This window comes from Dromiciops gliroides, chromosome 4 (genome assembly GCF_019393635.1).
Source record: "Dromiciops gliroides isolate mDroGli1 chromosome 4, mDroGli1.pri, whole genome shotgun sequence".
Lineage (NCBI taxonomy): Eukaryota > Metazoa > Chordata > Mammalia > Microbiotheria > Microbiotheriidae > Dromiciops > Dromiciops gliroides.
Genome location: NC_057864.1, coordinates 58,842,076 through 58,864,237, shown reverse-complemented (window position 1 = coordinate 58,864,237; position 22,162 = coordinate 58,842,076). Strand labels below are relative to the sequence as shown.

General features: G+C 37.3%; 1 protein-coding gene across 1 annotated transcript in view; it reads right to left on the bottom strand.

The window, feature by feature from the left end:
• Positions 1-22,162, bottom strand: part of POU2F1 (POU class 2 homeobox 1) — a 237,633-nt gene that overhangs the window by 130,425 nt on the left and 85,046 nt on the right. Inside the window, 2 exon segments of the mRNA XM_044004419.1 lie at positions 10,608-10,673; positions 14,406-14,532. Of these exon segments, the coding sequence (XP_043860354.1) occupies positions 10,608-10,673; positions 14,406-14,433 (94 nt within the window). The 5' untranslated portion in view covers positions 14,434-14,532.

The following is a 22,162-nucleotide window of genomic DNA, read 5'->3' as shown; positions in this document are numbered from 1 at the left end:
GGATTTGAACTCAGGTCCTCCTGAATCCAAGGCCAGTGCTTTAACACTGCACCACCTAGCTGCCCCCTGAGTTAGCATTTTGGACACAATTTTTACAGTACCATTCCACACCATCATATACATTCTCTATTACTTGGCTTTGCCTCCATCTTTTATGTGTTTCTTTTGTCAATATAAGTTGTTTGGTGACTTAGCATCCATATCAGTCTCTTCAGACAAATCTCATTTTTCCTCCTGACAAAAACTGTTTCCATTTTGTTTTCAGAAGTTCATCCTTAAGTATCTTCCATTTCTTCTGGCTAATTTTAGTCCATGGAATCTTACCTAGCTTGAAACCTTTGAAATCTACTTTCCCAAAATCTTAGGTGCATTTCAGACTATGACTACATCTTCTCCTCTCACTGAATACTGTCATTTCAACTCCTGAAACTGGTTCTTTGCTGTTAGTGAGAATGAGATCCAAAGGAGAATTTCTCCTCCACCTTTTGAAGGATGGAATTATCACTATGGCAAGTCAAGAAGTTATTAAGAGCTATATTCTATGCATACCCTTTGATCCAGCAATACCACTGCTAGGTTTATATCCCAAAGACATGGTGCTCAGGGGCGGGGAGGAGGAGAGAGACAGAGAGAGACAGAGACAGAGACCTATTTCCACAAAACAATATTTGTAGCAGCTCTTTTTTTGTTGGCTAAGAATTGGAAATCAAAGGGATTACCATCCATTGGGGAATGGCTAAACAAGCTATGGTATATGATTGTGATGGAATATTATTGTGCTATAAGAAATGACAAGCAGGATGACTTCAGAAAAACCTGGACTTACAAGAACTGATAGAACAAAGACTGAAGCATGCTATTTTCCACTTTCTTTCATTTTTTAATTTTATTCACATTTTCTTACACAAAATGACTAATATGGAAATGTTTTACATAATTGCACATGTATAACCAATATCTGATTGTTTACTGCCTTGGATTGGGGAGTCAGGGAGGGGAGAGATAGAATCTGAAACTTAAAAATTGAAATATAAATGTTTATTTATTATTATTTTTAAAAAGGGCTATGTTTTTTGGTTCAAGTCTTGGATGCCATCTATCACCTATATAACCTTGTACAAACCACTTAAACTTTGGGGGGCCGGGAGCAGTGGGGGGGGGGCCCTACCCTCAGTTTTCTCAACCATAAAATGAAGAAGTTGGATTAGATGATCTCGAGCATACTTTCCTTCACTCAATCTACATTTTAATTTATTTCTTGATATAATGTATTAATGTACTTCCAAATATAGACTCATTTTTTTTTTAACAGACTATGGAAAATGAAAGCATCCAAACTGGGCATGAAACAAAAGTAACACGCCATAGGAGGGCTACATTTAGTTGAATCTCAGTCTGTATTCCTAGATCAAATACCCAAATATGCTCTATATTCTTTAACATTTTAAAGTACCTTTAAAACATCAAATACTAAGGAAGTTATCTGTCTTGTAAATATGGCAAAAGCAGGAGCCTTGGGACCACCAGGAATATTTATGCCTTTGATCCTGGATCCAAGGGATTTGTAGCAAAATGACTTAGATGAAAACAAAATTCTTCTGTTTCTTAATATATTGCTTGATTGCATTTCTAAGGCTGAAGAAACAATATATCAATTGACCTCTCTTCACCTCTCCAGAAGTTTCAGACAGACCATCAGGTTTATAGAAGTCAACACCGTCAAACTTCATATTTCCGTTAGAACCATGAATCTTTCTTGTCCTACGATACCTCAAAAAACATGATTCTGTGCACTACCCTTCCTTATTACTAATATGTGATGCTTTCCCATCTGGTATCCTCCTGTTTCCCTTAAAGGCAAAGATATTCCCACTACCATTCTTCCTACTCCTACTTTCAAAATTCCTTCTCTTTACTTTTCACTCTTCCTACTTCATTTCTATTGACCCTGATCTTTACACTCTTTTACTTCATCCTCTTCTCTGAATAGGAAATGTTTCCTTTCTTTTCTAAGTCTGCCTTCTACAGGTACTCTTGATTCCCACCTTCCCCCCCCAAACACACACTTTCTCCATTAATAGGACCTCTCCATTAATCCAGCTCTGTTAACTTTCAATTTTTTCCACTTAATTTTACAAAATTCTGAACTTAAAACCAAATACATATAATAGAACAGAAAAAGGAAAGTATACATGAACTTAAAACCAAATACATATAATAGAACAGAAAAAGGAAAGTATACATGAACTTAAAACCAAATACATATAATAGAACAGAAAAAGGGAAGTATACATGAACTTAAAACCAAATACATATAATAGAACATGAAATGGCCAACTTGTATTATATGTAGCTGGCCTTTCTTTTTAATTATATAGTGAACACAATAGATAAATTTCAAAGTTGACCTGCTGGTCTGTGATTCTGGTCTTCTTTCTGTTTTCTTGAGTTTTTAAACAAATGCTTCAATGATCCCATTTTATTTCTTTTATTTCTCTTTCTTTTTGTTTTGGCTATACTATCCCCAACCCCTTTCTATCATCCCACCTATTCTCAATTGAAAAAAACAAAAAACAAAGAACAAAACCTGTAACAAATATACATTCTCAAGCCAATGCCCACGCTGGCCATGTACAAAAGTCCAAAAAACTGTGTATTATTCCATATCTTGAATCAGCCATCTCTGTTAGGAGGAGGGTAGTATGCTTCATTATTGATCCTCTGGAATCATAGTTGGCCAAAGCACTGAACTCTTAAGTCTTTCCAAAAAAAAAATTTCTTTTTTTTTGCATTACACTGTTGTGGTTATTGTGTCTATGGTTCTTCAGTTAATCTGCCCACATGTCACATTGTATCTGTTCAGAGAACTTCCTAGAATTCCCTGAAATCATTCATCATTTTGTAATGTCTGATGGCACAATATTCTATTACATTAATATATCATAATTTGTTTAGTTATTGACTCAATTAATGGGCATACCCTTAGTTTACCCCTACTGAAAGGACTGCTATCAATATTTCTGGATATGTGGGTCCTTCTCCTCTTTCTTTGGTCACATTGGGTAGAGGCCTAGTAGTGGTATCACTGGGACAAAAAGCATGTTATTTTAGACTTTGGGGACATAATTCCAAATTGTTTACTAGAATGGGTACATTGATTTTTGAATCAATTGCATTTATGTGCTTGTAATTTTACACGACTCTGGTCTGATGGATGAGGTCAGCTCCTCTTGGATATCAGACCTTTATCACAGAACTTGTCAGTATGACTTTTTTTCTCCAGTTAGTTATTTCCCTTCTCAGTTTAACTGCAATGGTTTTGTCTGGTCCAAAATCTTTAAAATTTTATGCAGTCATACCACTTTTGGGTCTTTTTCCCAAAGAGATCATGGAAGGGGGAAAGGGACCCACATGTACAAAAATATTTATAGCTGCTCTTTACGCGGTGGCAAAGAATTGGAAGTTGAGGGGGTGCCTATCAACTGGGGAATGGCTGGACAAGTTGTGGTATATGAATACAATGGAATACTATTGTGCTATAAGAAACGATGAGCAGGAGGAGTTCAGGGAAACCTGGAGGGTCTTGCGTGGGCTGATGATGAGTGAGATGAGCAGAACTAGAAGAACATTGTACACAGTAACATCAACATTGAGTGTTGATCTACTGTGATGGACTATATTCTTCTCACCAATGCAATGGCACAGAAGAGTTCCAGGGAACTCGTGATGGAAGAGGATCTCCAAATCCAGGGGGAAAAAAAAAAAAAGAACTGCGGAGTATAGATGCTAAATGAACCATACTATTTCTTTTGTTTTTGATGCTGTTGTTTTTTTTCTATTTTGAGGTTTTCCATCATTGCTCTGATTTTTTTCTCTTATAAAATGACTAATGCAGAAATAGGATTAATGTTATTATGTGTGTATATGTATATATATATATATATATATATATATATATATATATAAAACCTATATCAGATTACCTGCTGTCTAGGGGAGGGGGAAGGGAGGGGAGGGAAGGAGAAAAATCTGAAATTGTAAAGCTTGTATAAACAAAGGTTGAGAACTATCTTTACATGTAATGGAAAAAAATAAAATACTTTACTAATGAAAAAAATTTTATGCAATCAAAATTGTCTATTTTATCTTTTATGCTTTAATTTCTTCAAAAATTTTATTGATTTTGCTCTTATATATTACCTTCATTTCCAAACATATGCTTTCCCTTAACTAAAGAGCCACTTATAATAAAGAATACAAAAGAAAGAGGTAGAAAAACTCAGCGGAATTAACCAGAAGTGTTCAACATGCATAGTCGCCTGATTCTGCACAGAAGGGAGAAAGATGCAACTTTTAGGCTCATTTTTCCTTCTCTTTTGGGGGTAAGGTTCCTAATCATAGTAAAATACCTTTCAGCTTCCATTCACAGCCAGGTCCCAATTAGTGCGAATAATTCATAATGAATTGCTGTGAAACTGGGCTGGAACTAATGATGATATTTTAGTTATATTATCACCTCAAATAGGACAACCATTTCACTTGCATCATTATTTACACTAATCAGAACCTGGAATAAATTGTTGTGGCCAATGTATATGCTGTTTTCCTGGTTCTACGTACTTTCCATCAATTCATAAAATTTTTTAATGTCTTTCTGTATTCTTTATGTTCATTGGTTTTTGTGGCAAGTAATACTACATTACATTCATATACAATTTAGGGAGGCGGCTAGGTGGTGCAGTGGATAAAGCACCCAGCCCTGGATTCAGGAGGACCTGAGTTCAAATCCAGTCTCGGACACTTGACACTTACTAGCTGTGTGACCTTGGGCAAGTCACTTAACCCTCAGTTGCCCCTCAAAACAAAACAAAAAAACCCAAACATATACAATTTAGCCATGCTCCAAACAATGGTCATCTACTTTGTTCCTGCTTCTTTGCTACTACAAAACATGCAGGTATAAATGTTTTGGTTTATGTATTATATACAATATTAAATATCTCACTGAAATTTCTGCTTTACAATGGGATTTCAAGGTCAAAGGCACAAACATTTTAGACATTTTCTTAATGTAATTTCAACTTCCTTTCCAGAAAACACCTCCATTTTTTTTTTGGTTTTGTTGTTGTTGTTGTTTTTCAGTGAGGCAACTGGCGATAAGTGACTTGCCCAGGGTCACACAGCTAGTAAGTGTCAAGTGTCTGAGGCCGGATTTGAAGTCAGGTACTCCTGACTCCAGGGCCAGTGCTCTATCCACTGTGCCACACCTAGCTGCCCCAACACCTCCATTTTTTGAACAGCACATCTTTTTATTGTTTCTTCACTTTTGTTTACAAATATACTATAGTTTTCTGTATTTTTTTAACCGTGAAAAATAAAACAAAGCTTTCATTCAAATCTGTCAACCTTTTTCAGCTATCCTCTCCCATTCTATTTCCTTCATTGACAATTAAGAGTACCCTACATCTCAGGTTCTTTGGAGTTACTTGTTAATGCATCATAATCTGACTACCAACTCCACAACTGTTATTTCTCTTGAGATGCTTGACCTTTTGTTCTTCCAGATGAATTTCATTATTATTTTTCTTTTTTTTCTTTTAGTGAGGCAATTGGGGTTAAGTGACTTTCCCAGGGTCACACAGCTAGTAGTGTCTGAGGTCGGATTTGAACTCAGGTACTCTTGACTCCAGGGCCGGTGCTCTATCTACTGTGCCACCTAGCTGCCCCCATTATTATTTTTCTACCTTTACAAAGTAGTTCTTTGGTACTTTGATTTGTACAGCACTAAATAAGTAAATTAATTTAAGTAGTATTGTGATTTTTATTATATGGATTTTGCTTACCCATGAGCAATTAATATTTCTCCAATTATTTAGGTCTGTCTTTATTTCTCAAACATTTAACTGCAGTCATATAGTTTCTCTGTGTGTCTTGGTAGGTGGACTCCTAAGTACCAAAATTATAATAAAACGGTTACTTTCAATGTTTTTAGTGACTTTGGTCACCTAAGAATGGCTTTTTACTCAGTACTCATTCTCCTTGGCCCTAACGCACCTTCTGACGCTGCTAACTAGACTCGAAACCTAGGCTGTCACCCTCAGTTCCTCATTCTATCTCCTCATTTCCCCTCCTGCATATCCAATTGCTTGCCAAGGCCTGTTGAGTTTATCTTCCTAACATCTCTCTTATACTCTTCTTTCTCTAATACTGCTACCACCCCTCATCCCTCAAGCCTGGGTTATACTGCAAAAGATCCTGCCTCAAGTTTCTCTTAACTCTCCAAATGACTTTCCTAAAGTGCAGGTCTGACCATGCTATTATCTTTCCTCAAATGTTCACTGAATAAACTCTAGTAGTTCTTTCTCATCTCAAAGACCTTCATAACTTGGCTCCTTCCTGCTCTTCCAGTCTTTTCATCTCCTGAATCCATGCATTTTCGGTTTTTTCTTTGTTTTAATTTTGGTGAGGCAATTGGGGTTAACTGACTTGCCCAGGGTCACACAGCTAGGAAGTGTTAAGTGTCTGAGGCTGGATTTGAACTCAGGTCCTCCTGAATCCAGGGCCGGTGCTCTATCCACTGTACCACGTAACTGCCCCGAATCCATGCATTTTCACTGGCTACCCCCCATGCCTAGAATTCTGCTCCTTTACACTGCCACCTCCTGGCTTCCTTCAAATCCCAGATAAAATCCTACCTTTTAGAAGAATCTTTTCCAGATACTGCCAATTTACCCTGTATCTATCACAGTTGTTTGCATGTTGTCTACCTTTTCGGTCTGTGCACTCCTTGAGAGAAAAGACTGTCTTTACCTTTCTTTGTGTCTCCAGCACTTAACATAGTTCCTGATGCAGAATAGGTGCTAAATATTGTTTGTTGACTGACTATTCCATGTTTTCCCATGTGTTTGCTTCTGTTCTTCTACATGGAACGCCCTTGCCTTAACCATATCTGTTTGCTCAAGTTCTGCTGATCTTTCTTAGAGCAATGCCAAGGCCATTTCCTGAAGCTTTACCTGAGCCCCCTTCTCTCCCTTTTTTTTTTTGGTGAGGCAATCCAGGGCCGGTGCTCTATCCACCACGCCACCTAGCTGCCCCTGGTTCTACTACTTATGACTTGTATGACCAAAAGCATTATTCTTTCATTCTTCCTTCCTTCCTTCCTTTCTCTTCCTTCCTTCCTTCCTTCTTTCTTTCTTTCTTTCTTTCTTTCTTTCTTTCTTTCTTTCTTTCTTTCTTTCTTTCTCTTTCTTTCTTTCTTTCTTTCTTTCTTTCTTTCTCTCTCTCTCTCTCTCTCTCTCTCTCTCTCTCTTTCTTTCTCTCTCTCTCTCTCTCTCTCTCTTTCTCTCTCTCTCTCTCTCTCTCTCTCTCTCTCTCTCTTTCTTTCTTTCTTTCTTTCTTTCTTTCTTTCTTTCTTTTTCAGGGCAATGAGGGTTAAATGACTTCCCCAGGGTCACACAGCTAGTAAGTGTCAAGGGTCTGAGGGCAGATTTGAACTCAGGTCTTCCTGAATCCAGGGCCGGTACTCTATCCATTGCGCCACCTAGCTGCCCCACCCCTTTATTTCTAATAGCACTCTTGCCCCTCTTCTCCACAGCACTTGGTCTATGCTTCAGCCATATTACGTAACACATTCTGTCTTAAGAGTTCTTTGTGAGTTTGCCTTATCTCCCTGCTAGACTGGAAGCTCCTTGATGGCAAGCCCTATATGCCTTATTTATCTCTGTGTTTCTGAGAGCACGTAATACATAGTAAATGTTTGTTGAATGAATGAGACAGGAAGGGCCGCATTCAGATAGAACAGTAACCGTGAACTTATGCTGCTGTTCAGTCATTTTCTGTGGCCAACTCCTTAGCAAGGATCCTGGAAGGGTTTGCCATTGCCTTCTTCGTCTCACTTTACATGTATAAATTTGTACCAAAACCATTTATATCCCACAAAGGGTTTTGGGTTTTTTCTTTTAAGCAATTCTTATACATGGAAAGCCAGGTAATCACATATGAAAACACTTATTTCCTTTGTTTTACTGCCAAGTTGATGTTTTTCTGTTTTCAAAATTCTGCCTGCTCATGTTGGCAAATACTAAAAATTTTAAGTTATGTGACAGTATAGCTAGAAGAGACATTAGATTAAGAAATTTTTAAAAAAGTTTCTAGAAGATGGCTGAACAAATTATCTAGTAATCTACCATTTTACACTTACTATTACAAGCATGTTAATTTTATGAGCAGTTACACAGAACACACATGCTACTAAACTTTAAAAGTTACTTAAATAAACACTAGGGACAGCTAGGTGGTGCAGTGAATAAAGCACCCACCCTGGATTCGGGATGACCTGAGTTCAAATCCGGGGCTCAGACACTTGATATTTAACTAGCTGTGTGACCCTGGGCAAGTCACTTAACCCTCATTGCCCCCACAAAAAAAAGAAAAAATTAAAAGAAAAAAAGTTACTGAAATGAACACTAAAGAAATTATTTTGAAATTTCTATTTTTTTCTTAAGTAAAATACTTCACCATTAGTACTCCTACCTTTCCCCCTAAACCTTGAAAATTTTGGAAATTTTATTTCAGTAGGAACAGCAGCTCTACAAGATTTTCTTTGGTCTTTGTATAAGTGTTCTTCCTATGTCCTTCTATCTCTTTCATTAATTAGAATTGATTTCAGTACCAGAACCATCTGAGTATGTCTACTTAAGTTGTGTATACACATGTACATGTACAAAACAGCTGTTCCTCCCCCCTTAAAGAAGTAGGTGGCAAAATGACAAAGGGAACACTATCCTTGGGGGTCAAATCAAGGATATAACGTTCTTTCATCAATGTAGAAATTGGATGAGAGGGTAGAAGACTTATGGAAGGTTACAAAGAAGTGAAAATAGGGATTATGATTCCAATAGGCCAAGTCTGGAACTGAGTAAGATTGTTGAAAGATAACCTTACCTTCTTAGCAGACTTATTAGCTGATTTGTCTCAAATTCAGAAGTAACATGAGATTTTAAAAAGGGTTGGAATCACACAGGAGCCTCTAAGTTTGTTTTACAAACCAAAGGAGGAGTATAAGATAGAAGTTGGAAGGTTTAACATGAATCTTTGAGTACAGGATAGTCTGGAAAGGAAGGGATGCTGGCATTACATTATCTTGATTCAACTCAACCAGGAGAAGAATTGGGGCACATGTGAGAATTGGAATGACACCCCCTGCTGGGAGGGACATTTGAGCTCTGGCCTGAAAAAAAACCATGTGACTTAGGCATCCAGAAATTGTGTCGGCTGTCTGTGGGTCCTGTCAATCAGTGTTACCAGCCAATTAGCTTGGAGCTGTGTATGTGGACGGCCCTGTTTCCTGTTTCACAGGAGGCTTCTGGGAGGAGCAAGGCCTTTTCATTTTGGGACTGCGGCTTGGTGGGGAGGACAGATGCTGGGCTCTCTTAGATACTTAGATGAAGTTTGCTTTTTACCTCTCTCTCTCTCTCTCTCTCTCTCTCTCTCTCTCTCTCTCTCTCTCTCTCTCTCTCTCTTCACTAACTTCTTGATGCTGTTTGGTTTTGCTATTATAACACTAACTTTTTTGTTTGGTTGGTTTTGTTTTTTTCTGAGGCAATTGGGGTTAAGCGACTTGCCTAGGGTCACAGAGCTAGTAAGTGTAAAGTGTCTGAGGCCGAATTTGAACTCAGGTCCTCCTAAATCCAGGGCTGGTGCTCTATCCACTGCGCCACCTAGCTGCCCCCTTCACTAACTTCTGGTGCACTTTAATAAATACTTGAAAGTCTAAACTCTTGCTAAAGCTTCTAATTTAAGGTGACCACTCATTAGATTTTAGACATCACAGCTAGAATTTTAGGCCCTTACACACATTTTAAGGGGAATTTTGTTCTATCATAGTTATTAAAGGATACTAAACCGAATGCTGCTAAGAGTTAGGTTTTAAGTCTTGTTAGAGTATGTGGATGATGATACAAAATGACAATGGTTGGGGGTAACTATGAAGATGCACACAATAACAAAGTTCTCCCCAAAACCAAATAATTAGAATCACAGAATCTCAGAGTTGGAAGGAATTTAGATATCTCCTAGTTCGACTTGTACCTGAACAAGAATTTCTTCTGACATGGATCAAAAGTGGCTGGTTATCTAGGCTCTGCTGAAAAGCAACAGCAATGAAGAATTCATAATTCCCTAGGGCAGTCCATTTCACCTTTTTTTTTTTTTTTTTTTAGTGAGGCAATGGGGGTTAAGTGACTTGCCCAGGGTCACACAGCTACTAAGTGTTAAGTGTCTGAGGCCGGATTTGAACTCAGGTACTCCTGACTCCAGGGCTGGTGCTCTATCCACTGCGTCACCTAGCTGCCCCCATTTCACTTTTAATAACGGTTAGGAATGTTCTTCATCCAGCTGAAATCTGTCTCTGCAACTTCTGATAGCTCTAGGTTCTGCCCAATGCAGGTCCAAATTCTTCTCATAATATGATTTAAGATAACTCAACGCTGCTAATAATTTTTTATATGCAAACTATCTGGCATAGCAGAGTTTATCATACTTAAATGACAAACTCCTGGCTTATACTGATATAATACAAAAGCTAGATTTTAAGATGTTTTTCTTACCTGTATTGGCATCCCCACTTTCCATTGATGGTTTACTCGTTTCTGACGGATTGTTCATTCTTGAGTCTACATTAAAACACAGATGAAAGAAGTTAAAAGAAGGAAATAAGCATTTATTAAACACCTGCTACATGCCAGGCACCCTGCTGTCCTTTTTACAAATATTACAAACAGGGGGCAGCTAGGTGGCGCAGTGGATAGAGCATCAGCCTTGGATTCAGGAGGACCTAGCTTCAGACACTTGACACTTACTAGCTATGTGACCCTGGGCAAGTCACTTAACCCTCGTTGCCCCACCAAAAGAAAAGACAACAAACAAAAAAAACAAATATTACAAACATATTACCTTATTAATCCTCACAATCTTGGAAGGTGGGTGCTGTTATTATCCCTATTTTACAACTGAGGAAACTGAGGCAAACAGAAGTTAATGACTTATTGAAGGTCACACAGCTAATTGAGTGTCTAAGGCTGGATGTGAACTCAGGTCTTCCTGACTCCAGGACTAGATTACTATCTACTACTCCACCTAGTTGTCTAGGAAGAGAAGAAATTCTACCACTGTCACTTTTTGCAAAGACACAGATTAAAAAACAAAGGGAGTTTTTCTATAGTCCCCCCTTCCCCATCTACACATTATCCTCAGTATCTCTGTGTGCCACTATTAGCTTCCTTTTGTGTGTAAGCTCCTGAAGTGAAGAGGCTGTTGTCCTTTCTTGATTAGTACACCCCCCCACCCCCCCCAACCCCCCCCATCCTTAGCATGGTGCCTGGTACACAATAGGCACTTACTAGGTGTGCACTGTACTGTGTAGTATTGGACAGAGAAAAAGTAAACTAAATACACTCTAGGGATAAATATATAACACACACATACATTATATAAGTTTGGTTGAGATCATTTCAACAATGAAAGACAGGTGAACATAGCTCTATGTCTTGATCTGCAATGATAAAATACTGTTTTATATATATATATATATATATATATATATATATATATATATATATATATATAGTCTTAATGCGTTTTAGATAAACCATTGATCTTGATATATTTCTTTGTGTTTTTTTAAATTAATGTTGTTCCAAAATATTTTTTAAGAAATAAAAGAGGGAACAGAACTATTGTAATGCAGCATGAGAATATTCTCTTACTCTTTATATTCAAAAGTTATGAAGCAAATATTTTTTAAAAGAATGCCTTTTCTCTATACATACTAGAAATTCAGTATACTCATTCACAAACAAGTTGCTTTTTTCCTACTGGGAAAAACTAGTTAGTAGTTATTATTAGACAATGTTGTTGATTTTGGTTTTGTGAAAATAGAAATTTTAAGTGTTTTTTTTAACCTATCTGCCAAAACATTCAACTAGGAAATCAAATCAATCAACACTTATTGGGTGCCTAGTACCTATAAGGGGCTGTGACAGGTAATGAAAATTTAACTATGGCAGCAAAGCACAGAGAAAGTGTCCTGGGACTTCAGTCAAGGCACTTCAGCTTGAATCCCCAGCTCTGGGACTTAGGATTTGTATGATCTTAGGCAAGTTCCTTCCCTTCTCTGGACATCAGTTTCCTCATCTGTAAAATAAGGGTCTGAGACTAAATGCTTTCCAGAACTAATTCTAATATTCTGATATATCTGTTCCCAGATGCTGGGCCATTATGCTGAAAGTTTTAACTCCAAGCCTGATAAATGAGAATTGCAAAGATTTTTCAAAAATAAATTCCATTTCTAACTCAAAAAAAATTTACCAGTGCTTTCTGTGATATTGGTTATTATTTATTTGTACATAGCCTCTTTCTCTTCAGAAATTCAAAGGGCAACTCTTGGCCAGTTGGAAGGGATGGTATTTTATCCCTCAAGTCACTTTTAGACATTAAGACAAAATCTATTCAGAAAATGATCCTAAATATTATCTGAAAGCATTAAGTGCTAGAATTGAAAGCAGCAGGTGCTTGAGCCTATGGCTGAAATCTAGCTTTCTATATGACTTAGCTGAAGTTTTATGAGACAATGTAGAAAAACTTAAATGCAATAGGAAGTGTAGATAGCTACTACTCAATGTCATGTACAGAATAAATTAGGAAGAGTAATTGAAAAGATGAACTAGCATTAAGACTTGAAAAAGAGTTCAAACCAAAAAAAAACAAAAAAACTTCCCAAGTAGGAGTAGATTGATCTAGGCAACCAACAAGCCTGGGTTAGGAAGCAGATACTTTCCTAGGTAACCTTAAACAACGCCTTAATCTTCGATTTATGTTATAGGTAGCAGCCAATAGGGATCTTCTGAAAATATCCTATTATGTTTTCAAGAGTTTTACAATCACCACATCAAATCATTCCACTAAGATCTGGGAAACCAAGAGGGAGGGTGTACCAGTAGGAAAAAAGTGTTACTGAATTCTGATTAATTTATTTTTCTGGCTTACTGAGAATCATGCAGAAAAGGCTTTTGGTTTCAACCTTTATTACTTAAAATTACTCTAAATTATATTATTTTTAGTTTCTGAGCAAATACAATACCTTCTTTGATGGTTAAGGATCTAATAGGGCCCCTAGGACATTATTCTAAGCATAATTTCTCACTGTGTAAAGCTGAAAATAGAGTATCAAAGAATTCAAAATGATATAGGAAATTGGGTTCAGGGTATACTGTGCCGAAGGCATACCCTAAAACTTGCTGTTTTTTAATAAATGTCTCATATTAACTTGTTTCTTCTTAAATTCCTCTTTTTCCTCAGAGGAAAGGGAGGTTTTTAGGTAAGTTGAATTCCAGATATTAGAGGGTCGTGTGCATTTTTTTTTTTTTTTTGGCCACGTCAGGTTTATGAAGTGGTCCTTTTCTCAGAGGACTAAAATGATTCTTTTTCTAATCATCTTTACATTCCTTTGAGGAGAAGACATGATTATAATGAGGAAACTGAGAAATAAAAAGTTAGGTACTTGTCATTGACATTATCACAACCAGGATTTCTGAGGTTCCTTCCAGCTTTTGAGCCCTTATAATTGCTTATTCACTGACTGATCCTATGAAATTTAGGTCCTATGAGTCTATGACGTTAAATTATACTATCCTTAAAATAGGTTTCCAGCCTCTCAGTGATAGCATTATCTGTCAATATGAAAATCATTGTATATTTGAAAACCAAAGCGTCCAGGGTATGCATTTTAAAATATCAGCCACTGAATAGGGTCCAGATGTGCAGACAATCCCCCAAACGAAGGTACCAGCCTTCTACAACATAAATTGTATAAAGGCCTGAAAAAATACCAGTAGTTTTCAAGAAGTATGTATGATTATTTGGTACAAAGGAAAGCAAAATGAAGTTGGCAATTTTTTTAAAGTACAAGCACGGCCTGAATTGTAGTTTTAGGGGAAACAGATACTTTATTTTTTGACTCTCATACAGAGCATATTTGGAAAATATGATTGTCTACATAGAGCATGGTGTATGTTTCTAAAAACCAAAAGACATGCTAAGTTAACACTTAAGTTTCCATGGTAAGCCAGTTGGGAGGAGGGGTGGATCACAAAACAAAAATCTCATCTACAAATGCAAGATATTTGCTGAAAATGTTCTGTGAACATTCCCCCCCCCCCCCAAAAAAAAAGTAGCAGGGAGAGACTAGCTATAGATATGTGTGAGCTTTAGCTTTGTGAAAGCTTTCTTTCCCTCTCTTTAACTCCCCACCTCAGGTAGTTGCATATGCGATTAAGCATTTATGCATAAGTCAACCCCCCTCCATTTCCATATCAAGCTTATAAAAAAAGAAGTGAGTAGGTACCCACCTAGAACATAGTCACTGCAGTCCAGCATTGCTCAGAAATCCTCTACAGGTTAGAAAGTCCAAAGGAAGGCAGAAAGAGCAAAGAGGTTGGGGAAAGGGATGGTTTCTCACAAATCTATACTATAGCTCTAAAACAGAATGAGAAAGGGATGGGGGTTAGGGGTGGAAAGGGGACAGGGAGAAGCAAAATACAACTTCAGTTACACCATAGCAATCTTCAACTGAATAAGGAAACTTCAGTTGCTCTGGGGAGTTTTAGGCTCTCCTACTAGCTAGGACTGACATTGTCAAGGCAACTGAAGCATGAAAAGTTCCCCTTTTTGTAATAAAATAGAAACAAAGATTGCAGCTGGCAGTTTCCATAATGAAGCTTAATCAGTATGCGCATGATTAGGGCCTTATGCAAATCTCCTCTCGTTAGCACAGCAGCCAGCACTTTGAAGTCCAGGAACAATTCATTTGCAGAGTACACTGAAAGCACTCCCTGCATAATTTAAATCACCACATAAATATTTATCAGCTCATTTGCATATTAATTGGCAGTGCATGAAGGGAAAAATTATCTCCTGAGTGCCAGCATAATAATTAGGAGAACAAAATGAGATTTCTTCCAATGGCTTGGCTTTTCAGACCTACCTCAGCACAGTACCAAGGGGAGAAGGAGGGAAAAAAGACAGAATTCTGTTAAAATGCCACTGAAATGACACGTACAAATTAGAAACAACTCTACAGACTTAAGCACCTTTAATCTTATTCCTGCTGGCAACAATGACTTCAATAATAAAAGGGATTTGCCAAAAGCTTTCTACACAGTCCAAATAATCCCAAGGAAACAATTAACAAGGTAGATGCAGAACCATGGGCTGTCAGGATGGTGCTAGCCTATCTCTATGGAGTTCCCTACTTAGAGAGGGTCCCACTTAGAGTAAGGCAAGGTTAGGAACCTGGAAGCAGACCAGGTCCCATAAAAATGGTCTACAAGCTCCTGGCAATTAGTTATCTGTTAATCTCTTCACAGGACTAGGTTAACAGCAAAGATCAGACAAGTGCTAACTATGATTCAGTATCTTAAAAAAAAAATCAATCACCACTGATATTGAACTAAAATGGAAAATAGCATAATAGTTAACACCCTGGAAAATAGTCAAAAATCAGGAAATGCCAACTGCAGAGCTAGCTCACATTTTCTGATCACCCTCATCAAAAGGATATATTTATATGAAAACAGTTGAATAGGTCACACCAATTGAGTGAATTTTAACGCCACAGCCCCAAACCATAATTGTTTAGGCATTATCGATGCAAGAAACATTCCTTAAATCTTTACGCATAACTGACGGGAAAAAAAAGCTAATGATCTTTTATGAAAACTGGTTTCAACTATAATCAAAATATTTACCACCTGGTACCTACCTCACTTTTTCTGTCACCAAGAAGAAATTTTATTACAGCTAAAATAAAAAGAACTTCCTGAAAACAAAATTGTCTTTCATAATCACAATTTATGCTACATTACCATTTAACAATAAAAAATGGTCAGTTGTATTACGAAACTAGATGTCTATGCTCTTTCTATAAAATATCAATCTTTCACTCAAAGTTATTTAAAATGAATCAGCATATGTTTATTGAGCACTTACAGTCTATTCTGTTGGCCAGTATAGGTATGGAAGTAGTAAAACACAGGACCTTGTCCACAAGAACTTTAGAGTTCCACTAAGGAGAAAATAATACATGAAATAGCAAACAAGATGGAATATAAATATAAGATAGTATGTTACAGATTATAAATGTTGTGTTGTATTCAGAGAAGAGATTTCAAAGGCTGGAATAGTGAGGGATTTAAAAAATAATACTGGAACAACTTCAGGTAGAATTTAAATGGTATGGGGTATGTGTATACACGTACTCACTTTTTTTGTCACCAAGGAGAAATTTTATTACAGCTAAAATAAAAAGAACTTCCTGAAAACAAAATTGTCTTTCATTTTTCATACTCCTTCTACAAAGATGTGTTAATTCTTAAGAAAGCCTTCCTTATATTTGCAAGGGGTCTGAGGGTGGGGAGAAACAAGAGTTGAAGGTAGCCAAGAGAAGTAGGAATGGGCTTGGCCCTACCTGAATACAGTAAATGACTGTGAGGGAAAATGCCTGATTGAAGCAAGAGTAGAAAGCAGAAAATAAAGAATGTGGGGGGGAGGGGGGGGAATGGAAAGAGGAAGAAAATGACAAGAGACTTACCATGATTACATGATTATGATGTCTCTGTCATATACTTAATGATTTTATTTAATATATTTTTTCAAGATTTTAAGTGCTTTAGAGATTTTTACACACATAGGTGGGTAATTTTATATTTAAGCTCAATATCCCCCAAAAGAAAAGTCAGTCAATAAACGAAGTGCCTACTATATTTCATGCATTCACTGTGCTAAGTGCTGGGGACACAAAGAAATGTAAAAGTGAGTAAAAAACAGAAGAACATGTACAAGATTCTAACTCAATCCTCTAGTAACAAAACTGAAGCCTCTTAATTTTTAAGTTCAGTGTTTTGTCTACATTAGTAATTTTTCTATGTCCTGAATAATATCAAGATTCTGTAAGAAATAAAAGGTTTAAAAAAGGGGGGGCAGCTAGGTGGAGCAGTGGATAAAGCACTGGCCCTGGATTCAGGAGTACCTGCGTTCAAATTCGGCCTCAGACACTTGACACTTACTAGCTGTGTGACCCTGGGCAAGTCACTTAACCCCCATTGCCTCGCGAAAGAAAGAAAGAAAGAAAAGGTTTCGGGAGCAGCTAGGTGGCACAGTGGATAAAGCACCAGCCCTGGAGTCAGGAGTACCTGAGTTCAAATCCAACCTCAGACACTTAACACTTACTAGCTGTGTGACCCTGGGCAAGTCACTTCACCCCAAGAGCCCAGCAAAACAAAACAAAAACAAAAAAACAAAACCCCAAAAAACAAAAAAGTCTGAACAAAGTTGAAAGTGTAACTCTTAAAAACATGTAATTTTAGTCTTCTTTTATTTGCACAAAGTCTCTTCTGTCATTTTGGATGTTGTACTTCAATTGTTGAAGGATCCCCCAATACTTCAAGGAGATATTCTCTCCACAAAGGCAGATAGCAAATCATATTTAATTCTGTCTCCAAGAGCTGTAGATGCTAATGAACTAAGTTCATCAATGTCATGCAAAGGCTTTCCCGAAATTCAGGCTGGTTTCCAAACTTCATAATCCATCACCAGGTCCATGCTCAGTGTATTTGGCTTACAAGGATTTATCAAAGTTTACATTCTTCTGAGAGTCATCTCCACTCCCTAAGTAGGCATCAGAGTGGGCTCTAGTAGGAGATGAGCATTTTGTTAAGAAAGTTTTCCACCACATTTAATTCAACTCAAAAACATTCATTAAGAACTTACTAGGTATACAAAACAAAAAGTCACTGCCCTCAAGGAGTTACATTCTGCTCGGGGTTGGAATAATATGTACACACTGATAAACAGAAAGTAATTTTGAGGATGGGGAAAGTACTAAACTGGAGCCCTGGGAAAGGCCTCATGGAAAAGGTAGCATCTGAGCAGAACTTGGAAAGGCCTGACTGATTACAAGAAGCAGAGGAGGGGAGAGGCATTCCAAGCACGAAGGATTCCCTGTTTGATGTCATGCATGAGGAACAGAAAGGTCAGTCCAGGTTGGTAGGTAGAGTATGAAAGAGGAATTTAAAAAATGAGAAATCAGCCTGGAAAGAAATCAGACTATGAAGGGAAATGGGAATTTGTATTTTACCCTAGAGGTGACAGGGAGAAACTGAAGCTTCCTGAGCCAGGGGGATGGCATGGTCAGACCCGTTTTAGAATTATCAGTGTAGCTGCAGAGTTTATAGGCAATTCAGAGAGGGAAGAGGCTCAAGGCAAGATTAAGAAATGCTTGCCAAAGGACCTTTCCTTCTTCCTAGGAAGCTGCCTTTGCTACCATGTTCCAGCAGCCTACCTTTTATTGTGTGGTCTTCTACCATTAAAATGTAAGCTCTTCCAGGGCAGAATTTGTGTTTTGTTTTTTGAAACTTCTCTTTGTATCCTGAGCACTTAGCATAGTTCCTGGTACTTAGTAAAATGATTAATAAATGCACCTGGACTTGAACCTGGGTAGTGACTGAGTGAGTAAAGAGAAGGGATGCAAGAGATGTTGTGCAGGTAGAATAGATTAGAACTTCCAACAATCAGATCTAAGGAATGAGGGAGAATGAAGACTTGATGACTGAGGATGTAAACCAGGATGTCTAGAAGTACTGGTGATGTCCTTGAGAGAAACAGGGAAATAAGAAAAAAGGAAGAGTTTAAGGGTAAAGATATTAAGTTCAATTTTAGATATGTTGAATTTGGGATGCAAATGATAGTTAGGTATGGGTAGATTTACAAGGTAACTAGTGATATGGAACTAGGCTTGGTAAAGTCAGAGATTTTCCAAACAAAACAGAAGACAATGCAGACCAGACTTATTAGCCATTAAAAAGGCCCAAACCAACTGTGACCAATTCTCTTTCAAATATTAGTAAAAGTAACATCAGTAATAGAAGATACAATTCTATGCTTTAAATCCCATGTAAATACAAACAAGTAGCTCCCCACTTGTAAATGGCCCATATACATACATCTACTTCCACCCTGACTTCCCTCTACTTGCTCATTTCTGAAAAGAACCCTTCCCCTAATGCCCTGATAAAAATGAAAGCTTATGGGGGAAAGGCACCCACATGTACAAAAATATTTATAGCTGCTCTTTACGCGGTGGCAAAGAATTGGAAGTTGAGGGGGTGCCCATCAATTGGGGAATGGCTGGACAAGTTGTGGTATATGAATACAATGGAATACTATTGTGCTATAAGAAACGATGAGCAGGAGGAGTTCAGGGAAACCTGGAGGGTCTTGCGTGGGCTGATGATGAGTGAGATGAGCAGAACTAGAAGAACATTGTACACAGTAACATCAACATTGAGTGTTGATCTACTGTGATGGACTATATTCTTCTCACCAATGCAATGGCACAGAAGAGTTCCAGGGAACTCGTGATGGAAGAGGATCTCCAAATCCAGGGGGGAAAAAAAAAAAAAAGAACTGCGGAGTATAGATGCTAAATGAACCATACTATTTCTTTTGTTTTTGATGCTGTTGTTTTTTTTCTATTTTGAGGTTTTCCATCATTGCTCTGATTTTTTTTCTCTTATAAAATGACTAATGCAGAAATAGGATTAATGTTGTTATGTGTGTGTGTATATATATATATATATATATATATATATATATATATATATATAACCTATATCAGATTACCTGCTGTCTAGGGGAGGGGGGAGGGAGGGAGAAAAATCTGAAATTGTAAAGCTTGTATAAACAAAGGTTGAGAACTATCTTTACATGTAATGGAAAAAAAATACTTTATTAATTAAAAAAAAATGAAAGCTTATTAAAAATGTGAACCAGACCAAAAAAAATGGGGATGGAATATAGAAACTTCAGAGACTATCCAGTATGAACGAACACTCATTTTATAGATAGATAAATTAAGGCAGAGATAAAAATGACATGCCTACAGTTAGATATAAAGTAGGCCTCTTCCATACCACTGACGGCTTCTATCCCCTGCAATGCCTAAATTCTAACAAGCTGTTCATTCTCAAAGAGGAACAGGGACATTGTGAGGGTGATGTCTTGAGTTGAACTGGCTGAGTGAGGGAGAGCTGAGCAAAGTCAGCCTTGATCTCTCCTCCAGTTATCAGAGTCCAGTGGCAAGACAAAGGTCAAGACAACTGGCAATGGACTAGGGTGCAGTATATCCTCTTTTTAAAATGAAAAAACTCAGCCAGGGCTGTAGAATAAAGAACAGTGGATTTGTAATTAGAAGAGTTGAGTTTGAACTGTGGCTCTGCCACTTATTAGTGTAATCCTGAACAAACCGATTTAACTTTTATGGGCGTCAGTTTTCTCATGTGATTGGATAAGATTTTTAAAGGTCTTCCCTCTGACTCATAAATTGGCACTAGTTTTCATCATATAATTGTTTTCTTTTTAACATACTGATCTAAACAATTTAAAAAGGAAAATCAGAGGTCACCTTTTGCAAAATTTTGCTCAATTTGGCCTTGTACCCAATAATGGAGGAAATTCTTGCTACTCTTTCTTCCAATAGAATGTAGTGGGCTAAATTCTGGAGGCAGAAAAGTTTTTCCTTCTTTCTTGATTGCATTTGTACAGGGTGGGCCAAAAGTCACCATGTTTTAATAATTTTTAGAAAATTATTTTTTCTTTATTTTTCACCATTTACAAAATTTGATTTTTCATATGTAATATAAATTCATTTCCTATATATACTGTACATGCTGCTATGATATTGTAAATTAAAAACAAAAATAAAGGAGTTATTAGATATTATTAGTTATTAAGTTATTAAATATTGAAATCCCTTTGTGACTTTTGGCCCACCCTTGTACTACTAGTACTGTTCTGACACACTGTAGCTTGAATTAGTGCTAGTGGTTTTATTGATTGTAAGATCATAAATTTAGAGCTAGAAGGTACCTTTGAGAAAAACAGATTCAATCTACCCATTTTACAGATGAGGAAACTAAGGCACAGAACTGCCTACGGTCACACTTCTATAATGTGTCTGAGGCAGGATTTGAACTCAAGAATACCTGACTCCACAAGTCCAGTGCTCTATCTACCTTGCCAAGTTCTATCTACCATGCCTAGAAACCTAAGTCCTATGACCTTATTTCCATGAAACACTTCTTTAGAAGGTCAAAAACCTTTAAATGAATTTATGTAAAGTGGTCACTACCTATAAAAATTCTTTCAAAGTTATACTCAACCAACCAACCATCCAACCAACCATTTAATAAGCACTAAGTGCCAGTCAACAAGTATATTAAATGCTTAGTATGTGCCAGACACTGTGCTAAGGGCTAGGAATTCAAATACAAACAAAAAGAAACAGTCTACCCTCAAGGAGCTTACATTTTTGGGAGGTAAGATAATACATAAAAGCAAGTTGAAAGGGGAAGAATTGTGATAGAGAAGCCCAAAGTGCAGCCTGATGACTGATGAAGAAATGGCTGGTCCAGGTGCCTTCTTTAATGCAGGCTTTGGGAAGGGATACAGGGAAAGAGGGTACATGTGTCAGGCACTGTGCTCAATAATGGGGGCATAAAGAAAGGCAAAAGCAAAAAACCTTGACCTCAAGGATGTTGTTTTCTTTTTTATATTTAGATTATTCTTATTTGCTTCTTTTAAAAATAAGTTTCTTGGGGGCAGCTAGGTGGCACAGTGGATAAAGCACCAGCCCTGGATTCAGGAGTACCCGAGTTCAAATCTGGCCTCGGACACTTAACACTTAGTAGCTGTGTGACCCTGGGCAAGTCACTTAACCCCCATTACCCCCTTAAAAAAAAAAGTTTCTTATTGATATTTTCTGTTTCTTACATCATGTATTCTTCCACCTCTCCCTCCTAGAAAGCCATCCCATAAAGACAATGAGTGAAGCACAAACAACAAGTAGCACTCCATTATATTCATTCATACACCACAATTTGTTTAGCCAACTAATGGGCATCTACTCTTTCCAATTCTTAGCTATCAAAAAAAGCCTGCAATAAATATTTTAGAGCACATGGAGACTTTTCCCTCTAATCAATGGCTTCCTTGCTATATAATTTCAGTTACAGAGTCTGGTTCAAAGAGGATGCACATTTTAGTCACTTTG